The 12,687-nt window shown below is 50.1% G+C and overlaps 1 protein-coding gene across 2 annotated transcripts in view; it reads left to right on the forward strand.

Moving 5' to 3' along the window:
- The first annotated feature begins 3,707 nt into the window (after window positions 1–3,707).
- Window positions 3,708–12,687, forward strand: part of LOC147691790 (transmembrane emp24 domain-containing protein 10-like) — a 40,495-nt gene continuing 31,515 nt past the window's right edge. Inside the window, exon 1 of one of the 2 annotated variants that reach the window (XM_086938081.1) lies at window positions 3,708–4,194. In XM_086938081.1, coding sequence (XP_086794207.1) covers window positions 4,021–4,194 — 174 coding nt within the window. In that variant the 5' untranslated portion in view covers window positions 3,708–4,020. The remainder of the gene's footprint in view (window positions 4,195–12,687) is intronic. The other variant, XR_015299963.1, reaches the window with a different exon arrangement.

Below are 12,687 nucleotides of genomic sequence, written 5' to 3' on the forward strand. Positions count from 1 at the left end.
GCCATCCTCAGGGGTTTGCCAGTTCGATCTTCCTGGTGGAGAAGAAGGGAGGGGGATCGAGGTTGGTCCTCAATCTGAAGGATTTCAATGCGGGAGTAGTTTATCGGCACTTCAAGATGGAGGGCATCCATCTGTTGCGAGATCTCTTGAGGGAGCGGGATTGGATGGTTCGTCTGGACCTCAAAGATGCTTATCTCTCTGTCCCGATCTTCCGTCCCCATCGCCGCTTTCTGCAGTTTCAGTGGCTGGGGACTTGGTATCAGTATCAGGTTCTGCCCTTCGGCCTTTCGTCAGCACCGTGGCGCTTCACGAAACTGTTACGTCCTGTGGTGGAATCTCTCCGCAGTCGCGGAGTTCGCGTGATCATTTATTTGGACGACATCCTCCTACTGGCGGATTGTCCGGTCAAACTAATGACTCATCTAGACTGGACCATAGACCTTCTTCAGTCCCTCGGTTTTCTGGTGAATGTTCCCAAATCCGTGCTTCATCCTACTCAAGTGATCGATTTCTTGGGGTTCAGGGTCAACTCCCTCACTTGTCAACTTCTGCTTCCCCAACAGAAGATTCGGTATATCAAGCGGGAATTGAATTCCATTATCTCGAGTCCGACTGTGTCATTGAGGTTGTTAGCACGACTTGTCGGTCTCTTGGCGTCTTCCCTGCAAGCGATATTTCCAGCTCCGCTGCATTATCGGGCCCTTCAGCGTCTGAAGATTCAACATCTTCAGCGGGGCCTGCGATATTCCGATCTGATTCCTCTCTCGGAGGAGGCCAAATTGGAAATGCAATGGTGGTTGGACCACATGGAGGCCTGGAACGGCAGGGCTCTTTTCTGCTCCTCTCCGGAGATTGTGATCGAATCGGATGCCAGTCGTTGGGGCTGGGGAGCTCGTTGCGGTCCAATCTGGACGGGGGGACGGTGGTCTCCGCAGGAACTTTCACTCCACATCAATTGTTTGGAGTTGCTGGCGGGGTCGTTTGCGATCAAATGCCTGTCGCCTCTTCGGTCCCACTGCTGCATCCTGCCCCGGATGGACAATGTCTCAGCAGTACGTTACATCAACAAGCTGGGGGGGACTCGATCGAGGTTGTTGGCAGAGATTGCCAAGGAATTCTGGCACTATTGCCTTCAGCACAAGATCACAGTTATTGCGGAGTACCTTCCCGGTTCTCGCAATCTTGTGGCGGACTGGAACTCCAGGTATCTGAAGGACTTCAGCGACTGGAGACTCCATCCTCGGGTGTTTCGCCAACTTCTTCGCAGTTGGGGCCCGTGTCTGATCGACCTCTTTGCATCCCGTCTCAACACCCTACTTCCCCAGTTTTTCAGTTGGAGACCGGACCCAGAAGCTCTGGCCACCGATGCTTTCCTCCAGCCGTGGCCGTCGTCCCTCTGCTATGCGTTTCCCCCATTCATGATGCTCCCAAGAGTTCTGGCCTATGTGACGCGCTTTCGGGCGGAATTAATTCTGATTGCCCCTCTCTGGCGGGCTCAGCCGTGGTTCCCTGTTCTTCTGGAGATGGCATGCGACCTGCCATTTCTTCTTCCTCAGAAGGAGAATCTCCTTCTAGATCCACTGCAGAATCCGCATCCCCTGGTTCAGTCCGGATCCCTCCTTCTCCTGGCGTGGCGGATTTCGGGGAACGTTGGGCGGTGCCAGGCCTTTCTGCAGACGCTACCAGATTTCTCAGCAACGCCTGGGCCCCAAACACTCACAAGCGTTACAGAAGCTCCTGGAAGCGTTGGAGTGATTGGTGTGCTCAACGGCAAGTTGATCCCACATCGGCTGATATCTCTTTGATAGTTAATTTTTTGGCTTCTCTGTCCTCTTCTTCGGGTTTGGCCTACTGCACAGTCAACAATTTCCGTTCCGCCATTTCGGCGGGTCATCTTCCTGTGGATGGGAAACCTGTTGGTGAACATCCACTTGTGGCTAAGATTCTAAAAGGTATTCGTATGGCTACTCCTCCTCGTCCTAAATATGTTTCCTTATGGGACGTTTCGGTTGTCTTACGTTTTCTGGAAGCTTGGCCGGTTAATTCTTTATTGACTCGTAAACAACTTTCGGCCAAGCTTACTATGTTGTTGTGTTTGCTTTCCTGCAAACGAATATCAGACGTCCGCGCTTTGGATCTTGCGGGTCGTAGCTTCACGCCTGAGGGTGTTTCCTTTCGCCTTTCCAGGCGCACTAAAACTAACACCGAGGTAATCTCTTACCCTTCTTTTCCGGCTCGACCTAACCTTTATGTGGTCCAATGTCTTAAAGATTATGAGGTAAGTACTTCTCTTCATCGATCTGATATGCAAGGTCAATTGTTGATTGCCTTACAAAAGCCCTTTCGCCCCGTTACTCCGGCCACATTGGCTCGTTGGGTACGGTGGCTCATGGGGGAAGCGGGCATTGATGTTTCTGTGTTTGGTGCTCACTCGGCTCGGGGAGCCATGGCCTCTAAGGCTTTTTCGTTGGGTGTCACTTTATGTGACATTATGAAAGCTGCTGACTGGTCCTCAGATTCTGTGTTTAAGACCTTTTACTTCAAGCCTGTTCCTACTGTTGCTTCTGTTGTGGTGGAGGAGCTTTGAACAAGCATAATCGGAGCCTCCTGTCCTGAAATAGAATTCAAAATTTGCTAACATTCGTGACAAGAATTTTCAATTCTATTAAGGACTAGGAGGCGAGGATTATCCCACCCATTGTATATGCATGTACTATATCATATATTGTTACTGTGCAATGATTCATGGATCTTATTCCTACTGTAATGTGATGATTACCTTGTTTTTTCTCTACCCACCCTTTATTTGCTCATGATTACACGGAATGTGTATTACGGCTTTGTGTCTCTTTTCAGGCTCTGATCCCAAGTGATGCTCCTCCGGCTCCGTCCTTGTGGAAGGTGTGCTGCGAGTTTCTTCTCCTCGTTGGCCTGCTTTTGTTCCTGTGGCTTTGGGAAGTTCCTCCGCCTCCTCGTTTGGATTTTGGTCCTTCTGGATGATGTTCTTCTTGAATTTATGATGTTTAAGTTGTTCTTCCTAATGGATTTTGGACAAAGAAAGAGGAAGTGGTTACCTCTGAGACTGTTTATATACCATTGGTGTACTCTATGGTTACCCTGGGTTCATGGGTAACGTAGTTTTTGTTTTTCTTTACTGTTCTGTGATTGGCTGCTGTATGTCAGTAAAGAAATTGAGTATAAGCATAATCCTCGCCTCCTAGTCCTTAATAGAATTGAAAATTCTTGTCACTAATGTTAGCAAATTTTGAATTGTTCTGTATACAATATAGGTACTGAAGCCCCTACCAAAGGCTGGGGCCATCGCGGGCAAAACAAAGTGTAGTCTCTGTCGTTAATTCTTCCTTCTTTTGTCGCTGCCCTGCTACTTGAAATTCCCCAGTTGTTAAATCTGATTTGCAAACAATACGTTGTAATGCATTACGAGCCTTAGACTTTACACGTGCCAAATTTCTTATTTCTAATGGCACAGGCTAAATGCTCTATTTAACCTACTGAATAAACAGATCGATGATCGTTGCTTGCCGATTTTAGTTACCCTGCCTGCAAGGAAGAGTTCTATTTATAAATGTTGTAAACGCGGACTCCAGTCAGTGAGTCATGATACGTCATGCGTTTAGCTATAAACGTCACGCTTCTGAGAGGTTCCCTTAGTTACGCTTCTGAACCCGCGCACCATCTTGAGGCTATGACCTGCAGTTCTAGCTCGAGTACAAATACAATTTTATCCAGTACGACTTCGAGGAGCTCCGTAGGTTTGGTAGGCAAGGTAACTAAGCATTGTAGATACAGAGACTAGCTGCGTTTCAAGCCTCGCTCGCGAATTTGTCTGTGCTATTCATTGGGCTGAGTTAGCATGCTTCCAAAATGAGGCTTGAAACGCAAGATGGGTGAAGCTACGGAAGCCATAGAAACAATGCCACGTTCGTGTCCTGTTAGCAGGTGGCGGTTGAGAGTGGCCAGGTGAAAGAAAACTCACTGCAAGATTGAGCGCAACACGCCATGGCTCAAGTGGCGATTTTGTTGCTGCCTGTGCTTCTTCCGTTCTGCAACGGCATTTCCTTCAACCTGGCGCCCCAGGGCCGCCGGTGCTTGAAGGATGAAATTCACCGGGGCTTGCTAGTGACTGGACAGTACCAAGCGCAAGAGCAGGAGGGAGTGCAGACCAACCTCAAGGTGAGACCCGCAGGTAGAGGAAATAAAGCGATCCGTTGTGTATTTTTTACACCACTAAGTTAGCAGTGACGCTAATAGCCTCCCACCAACAGTTGTACTACGCTGTTGGTGAAATTAATTCCGTAGTCTGCCATTGAGGGGGCTGTGCTGTCCGGTGAGATCAGTAGCTGTCCATGGGAGCAATACTGTGAATTCTCAAGGTTCCCTTTAGAATAAGCCAATGCTCTCCCATGTTTTTGCCAGGCATTCTGGGACATGTAGTCCCGATTCAAACACGTTAATATTAAGAGCTATGCTTAGTGAGATTAATAGACTGACTTTAAGGCCAATTCTTTATATCTAGAGTGATATTCTGTCCTTGAGATTTATACTCTCAGACCCTCAGTCGGAGGCGGAACAACAATCTGTACCTGACATTAGCAGTCTTCGTGAAACCAACAAAATGTCTGTGACCTCAGATGTTTGTTAGTGACATTAGTTAACCAATCTTTACCCAGTGCTCCAAATTAAAAGAGGATAAAGTTACAGTGAAGCTGTAAAGTCGCCGTCTTGCTGTCTGGGTAACTGTCATCTCGTCCAGGTCTTTAAGTGGGATGAAAAAACTTCGGGGTCTCTCAAAGCGGTGTAGCCGATTTAATTAGGGCGTGGCTTAAAAGGTAAGCTAAAAATCTGTGCTTAGCATAGTGTCGCCCACTGGTGTTTTGCTGCTTCTGTCATTGCATCCAGGTATATTGTACAGCAAGTAAATTACACCAGTGGTCGAAGTGGGCAGGATCGTCAGGGCACTGTAGTGGGGGAGGTGCCGCTCGCGCACGTGTTGCCACGCTGCGGCCGCAATAACCACTTGGGACACCTTACTCTAATTCAGAGGTCTTCAAACTTTTTGATGCCGAGACCCCATTGTAAAACCTTTTTAGGCGTAAGGACCCCCTTCCGACAAAAGTTTCTAGAAACTGGTACTCCTCATCATCAACTTTTGACAACCATAAATGCGCCTGTTAGACCTCATCACATCCCTCCATTATTCATCCACCCACACTGTCACACATCCATCCATCCACCCTTTCATCCATCCATCCATCCTTTCATCCATCCATCTACCCATCATTCATCCCCCCACCTTTTCACACATCCATCCATACTCCTTCATCCATCCACCCTTTCATCCTTCCATCCATACATCCATCCTTTACCCATCCACCCTTCCTTCCATCCACCCATCATTCATCCACCCACCTTTTCACATATCCATCCATCATTCATCCATGCAACCTTTTATCCATTCATACATCCATCCACCCTTTCATCTTCACATCCATCCTTCATCCATCTACCCTTTCATCCTCCCATCCATCCACCCTTTCATCCATCCACCCTTTCATCCATCCATCTACCCATCATTCATCCCCCACCTTTTCACACATCCATCCATACATCCTTCATCCGTCCACCCTTTCATCCTCCCATCCATACATCCATCCTTCATCCATCCACCCTTTCATTCATACATCCATCCACCCTTTCATCCATCCACCCATCATTCATCCCCCCACCTTTTCACACATCCATCCATGATTCATCCATGCAACCTTTTATCTATCCATACATCCATCCACCCTTTCATCCATACATACATCCATCCTTCATCCATCCACCCTTTCATCCATCCATTCACCCATCATTCATCCACCCATCTTTTTACACATCCATCCATCCATCATTCATCCATCCTTTCATCCACCCATCCTTTCATCCGTCCACCCTTTCATTCTTCCATCCATACATCTATCCTTCACCAATCTATCCTTCATCCATCCACCCTTTCATCCTTCCATCCGTCAATCCACCCTTTCATCCATCCGTTCACCCTTCATTCATCCACCCATCTTTTTACACATCCATCCATCATTCATCCATCCACCCTTTCATCCATCCACCCTTTCATCCATCCATCCTTCATCCGTCCACCCTTTCATTCTTCCATCCATACATCCATCATTCATCCATCCACTAATCATTCATCCACCCACCTTTTCACACATCCATCCATCCTTCAGCCTTTCATCCATCCATCCACTCATCATTCATCCACCCACCTTTTCACACATCCATCCATCCTTCAGCCTTTCATCCATCCATCCACTCATCATTCATCCACCCACCTTTTCACACATCCATCCATCCTTCAGCCTTACATCCATCCATCCACCCATCATTCATCCACCTACCTTATCTGTGCCTCTCTCATGGGGGCGGGGAGGGGGGGTGTATCTGTATCTCCCTGCGTCGTCTTCCTTCTTCTTTCCTGCTCATGGGAGGGCATCTCTGTGCCTCCCTGCTGGGGGCAGGGGACATGTCACGGGACCCACAGCTCCAGGTGCGCAACATCCATTGAACTCAAAGGGCTACACTACAGCCACTCCCCCAGCCCCCCCCCCCCAGCTCCCCCCGAGCTCCCCCCAGCTCCCCCCAGCTCGTGTATGTGAGCCCGGCTGTAACAGCTTCAGGGACACACACACAGTCACACCCAAGTACTTGACAGGTCTTTAAAAGACCTTTTACTTGTTAATGAGGCGTTGATGTTTTTCACACCTCTGTGTGAATTAGGCCTCCACCGTGAGCACCCTCGATCAGCCCAATGCCAGGAACTGCACTCTGCAGAATCTGCAACCCCCTTCCCAGGACTCCACGACCCCCCTGGGGGTCGCGCCCTACAGATTGAAGACCGCTGCTCTAATTGCTGCGTGGTACCGACTGACTTCCCTGGGCCACGCCCCTTTATTTATAGCTGGCGCGTGTCGACACGTACCAGCGCTAGCGTAACATCTCTGACGCGGGTAGACTGCACCGCAACCCTGCGTCGGAGAACACTACATCCCTTCTAACCTTTAATAAACAACAAACAAACAGTGATCATGTAGATCTGTTACCAGTCACTAGAATTCCAGTCCCAGGTTCGTCACACCATGAAGTCGGCCAGCTGGTAGGATGGAGCTGGGTTTCTTCTCAGGCCGTATCTGGAATGCTCTCCCCGTGATGATGGCAATGATGGGGTCTTTCCCTGTGAGGCTTAGCTCTCTGGGGATCTCGCAGGGGAACTTGGCAGACTTCCAACTGGTGCTCCCGGCAGTGAAGGTGTGCCTTGGTCTGATCGGTTCTCATCTTCAGTGGGGGTCGTCCCGTGACCACCATCTGGGCCTTCCCTCCACCGCCGGTTGATGTGGTCTGGCATCCAGGTTTTCTGACACTTCCAGGTCTGGAGTTCCGGCGTGCACCTTCTTGAAGAAAGAGATGTTGCGTTTGACTGCCTCCGTTTCTCTTGTGGCTGTTATCATGGTCCCGGTTCTGCGGATGACTGTCCAGGGCCTATGTTCGCATGGAAGCCAGAACTTGCTCCTGGGTATCTGTCCTTAAGATAAACTCTGTCTCTTACTTGAATAACAGACATCCGGGCCCGTCGGTTGGCACTGGACTGGTCATTGGAGCTGGTCCTGTTGGCTAGGGTCTTTCCTGCGTCAATCTGAGATGGGGTTCAGCTTGGGTGATGCAGGATGGTGTCTCGCACTACTCAGCCCATGCTTGCCGGTCCCGGAGCTGCCTCGGTTGTGAGATGGGGCGTCAAACGGTATTCTCTCAGGAAACTGTATATGGCCCTCTCTAGCGGTGATCCATCTGCATGCGCGATGCGTATTACTTTGTTGAGAGTACGCATGAACCTCGCTACTTTCCTATTTGCTTGAGGCCAGCGCGGGGTCACTTTCCGGTGCTGAATTCCCCAGGCCTTGAGATAGTCTGCAAACTCTTGTCCATGGAAGGGTGGACCGTTGTCTGTCTTCACCACTTCGAATATTCCGTGGGTAGCAATGGTCTTCTCAAATTTGGTAACGACCTCCGTGGCTGTCTGACTTCCCACAATCTCAACTTCAGGGTACTTTGTGTAGTCATCGATGATCACCTGTGCATAGCGTCCATCTGGGAGGTGTCCAATGTCTACACTCACGCACTCCCATGGTCGTTGGGGGGTTTTCTTCCGTGATGACGGGGTGAGGGCGATCTGGTTGGTCCGATGCTTGGCACCATGAGCATGTTCTGACTGTTTGTTCAACCAGTGGGTCCATCCCTGGGAACCACACCTTGGCTCTCACCGGCTCTTGGTCTTTACCATGCCTTGATGTCCCCGGTGTGCGAGGTCTACTGCTTGTTGAGCCAGACTGGACGGGATCACCAGTCGCGGGCCTCGGAGCAGAAAACCACTGCTGTCGACTGAAAGTTCATCCTTGACCTGCACAATTGACTCCAGGACGGTCTTTGCTTGCGTCGTCCGTCTGGTCATGGTGGACTGAATGGGGCGCCAGTCATTCGATTGGACTGTACTTATGACCAGTTGCAGGCATTCATCACTCCGGGTGGCTTTTACAATGGTCTCGAGACTCATAGGCAGTGGTCAGGATCTTTCCGATACAAGTCGGACATATTCTTCAATGTCTTCGGCATCCTCTTCTTCCGCTTTGGTGGCCGCTCTGGGATGCCTCGAGAGGTAGTTCGCTAGCTTGGACGAGCCCGGTTTGTATTCCACTCAATAGTCATATCCCTGCAGTTGAAGGATCCATTTTTCAATCCTCGGTGGAGGTTTAGACGCTGACCCTTGAAACAGGAGGATAAGGGGTTTGTGGTTGACAGGCCCAGTGGATGGCGATCGCTTCTATTTGCGAGTATCTCTGTTCTGTGCCTGTCAGGGAGTGGCTCGCGTATGCTATGAGGACCCACTCTCCATTCCCTTGCAACTGTGTGAGCACGACTCCGATCCCATATGGGCTGGCGTCCACAGCGACGTTGGTGGATCAGGTCCGGTCGAAGTTTGACCGTGTTGTGTCTGCCGACAAGGCCGCTTTAGTATCCTTGAAGGATTTCTTATGTTCGGGCCCCACTGCCATGTGGTGGAGGATTTCGTCAGTTCCCTGAGGGGCTTTGCGAGGTTGGACAAATCTGGGACAAAAGGTCCGCAAAAGTTCACCATTCCCAGGAAACTTCCTATTTCCGAGATGTTAGATGGTGCCGGGGATTCTTGTACGTCTCGCACCTTGTCGGGGTCTGGGGCCACTCCTTGGTCCGAGAATGTGTAGCCAAAAAAACTGATCTTGTTCTTTAAAAATTGGCACTTTTCTCTGTGTAGGGTCAGTCCTGATTCTTTGATCCTCTGGAGAACTCCACAAAGTCTACGATGGTGATCTTCTATCGACGACACGTAGATGAGTAGGTAGTCGCGTACGTTTAAGACCCATGGTAGCCCGCTGAGGACTTCACAGATGGTGTTTTGAAATACCTCTGCAGCACTCGAGAGCCCAAAATTGAGGCGTCGGTTTCTCCTGAGACCGACGTGCGTAGAGAAGGTGGTGATGTATTGGGAGTCCGAGTGTAGTGGTAGTTGTTGGTGATAGCCGGACCCGAGGTCCATCTTTGAGAACCACCTTGCGCCGTTTCTCTTCTCCCAATATGTTGTCGACGGTGGGGGTTAGGTGACGTTCTCATTTCACTGCGGTGTTTGGGAGGGCATGTCCACGCAGATGCGGACTTGCCCCAGCTGTTTAGGTTTCCGTGCCACTATGATCGGTGACACCCACGGGGTGGGCCCGCTGACCTTTTTGATAATCCCTTGCTTTTCCAGTGCCTCCAGCTCTTCTTCAACCTTCTTTCGCAGGTGGAACACAATGCGCCTGTGCCTCAGCGCCACCGGTTGGACTGACGGGTCGATATGGAGAGAGACTTCTTTCCCTTTCAGGCATCCAATACCTTTGAAGACGTCTTCTAACTCCTCCATGATGGCCTCTAGTTCTTCCTCTTGTACCGCCATGGCAAATGATATTAGCCTCAGTTCTTCTGTTGATTGTCCACTTATCAGCATACCGCTTCCTTCCTTGGTCACGTACACTGTGGTGGGGATCTTGAGGTCCTGGTTTTGCAGTTCAGTCTTGAAGCATCCCAGGAGCGGGATTGGTGTCTTCTGGCTGTACGCAAATACCCTGATCCTTGCCTTTCGTAGTGGTGGGCGTGGACTTAGTTGATTGTATACATTGGCAGCCATTAGTTCAATCGAGGCTCCAGTGTCAATAGTGGCTCTCACCTCCTGATGGTGGATCTTAATTCTGCACCTTGGAAGTCGTCGTGACTGATCAACTGCGAACACATAGTGGACCGGGTAGTCTCCCTCATCGTCATCCATGTCCTCCCTGTCTCGCTCTTCAGCTATTGTTTGTGCTGCTTCCTTCCGTGATTTTGCGGAGCGGCATACTGCCGCGAAGTGGTTCATCCACCCGCACGCACTGCACATTTTCCCTCTCGCTGGGTAGTCTTGCAGGCGATGGGGTGTGCCTCCGCAGTAACCGCAATCCCTCTTCTTGTCTTGCTGTCTGCTCCCTGCGTTTCGGCGCGCTTTGGGTCTCACCACGTTCGCCTTTTCCACCACGTTGACTTGTTCCGTCTTGATGGGTCAGTGGAGGGCCGCTTCTGTTTGGGATGCTCTGGCTTGCGACAGTTCCTTTGACCGGCCTAGGGTGAGGATGTCCGCTAGAGGCTTGCCATCCTCCTAAAGAATGTTTACTCTGAGTTTGGACGAGTAGCACCCTTGTATTATCTGACCTCGGATTTCTTCCTGTTCGTCGCGGAATCTGCACATGCTGGCCAGTTCTTTTAAGCGCCTGTGGAACGCGTCTAACGATTCCTCCGCTTCTTGCTTGGCCTGCGAAAAATGAGACTTTTGTAGTCCCTGTTCACCATCGGCTCAAAGTGCGCATTTAGGGCGTTGAGAAGCGTGACATATGTTTTGGGTGTGGCTTCTCCCAGGGTTTTGTAGATGCGCTGGATATCTTTGCCTCCGAGGTGGAGGAGTAGGGCTCTGCGCCTGTCCCGGGCAATGCCTGCCCCTTCAAAGTAGATCTGGAGGAGATCGGTCCAGTCTTTCCATCGTGGGACAAGGGATGAGGGTGCCCCGCCCACCACAAAGGGCTCAATGGTGAGGATCGACGCCATCTTGGTGCAGACCCAGTCGCACCTCGCGGCACATGCACTGCTTACCTCCTGGGCACACTATCAGCCGCCTGGCCGAAGGCGATGATGCCGTCAGGGTCCTCTCCTGTGGCCTGTATGTCCTAGGCCTCACCGTAGTTTCCTCCCTTCAACAGTATGCTGGGGCACACTCATGCGTGGGCTCCACCGGGTGTGCAAGAAGGGCCTCCTTTTCATCCAGGCACTCTCGGGGGCAGCAGGGCTTGCCTTGGACACAGTAGACTCGCCTGGGGGCACACAGCAAGCCAGCATGGACCAGGTTGCACTTCGTGGGTGATCAAAGGCTCACTGATCACACTAAATTAGGCTCATTGACCTGCACTGCATGCAGTAGTTTCGTCACCAGTGTAGAGGCGCAGCTCGGGCACGTGTTGCCAGCGCTGCGGCCGCAATAACCACTCGGGACACCTTACCCTAATTGCTGCGTGGTCCCGACTGACTTCCCCCGGGCCACGCCCCTTTATTTATAGCTGGCGTGTGACGACACGCACCAGTGCTAGCGTAACATCTCTGACGCGGGTAGACTGCACCGCTACCCCGCGTCGGAAAACACTACAGGCACGGCGTGCTCCTACTTCCGCAATTCAATAGCTTCCGTTCCCCTACTTTCTAATCTTAAACATGCGTTCCAGTAAGGCACAACCAGATAAGGCCTACAGATAAGGCTTGGTGTTTGTGGCTGTTCGGGACGGGCAGGTGGGCAGAGAGGGAAAAGGACTCTGTCTTTTCCTACTGGCCCACAGAAGACAAGGGCAGTGTCCACTTCTGCTCTGCACTGGGAGCTACCCCCCCTCAATTACTGAAAATTGTAACTTCAAGAAACTGTTAATATTCCCTCTTTCCTCTCGTTTATTTTTTCATTTGTGATATGGATCTAAAAATGAAAAACACGTTTGCTAAATATGTCATCTTTTCCGGACATTTTTCTATTCCACAGTGCAGCCTTGGGACAGGGAAAAATACAAGTTTAAAAATGTGAACAATAACGAAATAAAGCATCAGTGGTCGCTAAGTGGCCGGATTGATTTTATTTACAACCAAACACATTAGGACCACTTTACAGAGTTTGCCAGTGAAGCGCTACTTTTGTTTTCTCCTCTTCATTTCTCCTCATCTTCAACATTGTTTTCCCCGGGTGGCGAAGTGCACCATTCCTGGATGTACTGTAATGCTTGATTGATGGGTGGATTGGAAAACTAATTGTTTGCTGCGGTTCTGTGTTCAGGAATGTGGTGTTTTAAAACCATATTGGTTATGTTTTGTAATGATATAAGCAATGGACATTGAAACTGTCCCCTTCTGAAATAACGGCCTTCACTTTTCAGGCACAAAAACTCATTGCTTTTTGAATAATAAGTGTAAAAGCCTTAAGAAAACCATGTTTTTCCTGCTTACATTTCTCATGCTTTACATACATTTTCATTCCAGTGT

This window comes from Lissotriton vulgaris, chromosome 9, assembly GCF_964263255.1.
Source record: "Lissotriton vulgaris chromosome 9, aLisVul1.2, whole genome shotgun sequence".
Lineage (NCBI taxonomy): Eukaryota > Metazoa > Chordata > Amphibia > Caudata > Salamandridae > Lissotriton > Lissotriton vulgaris.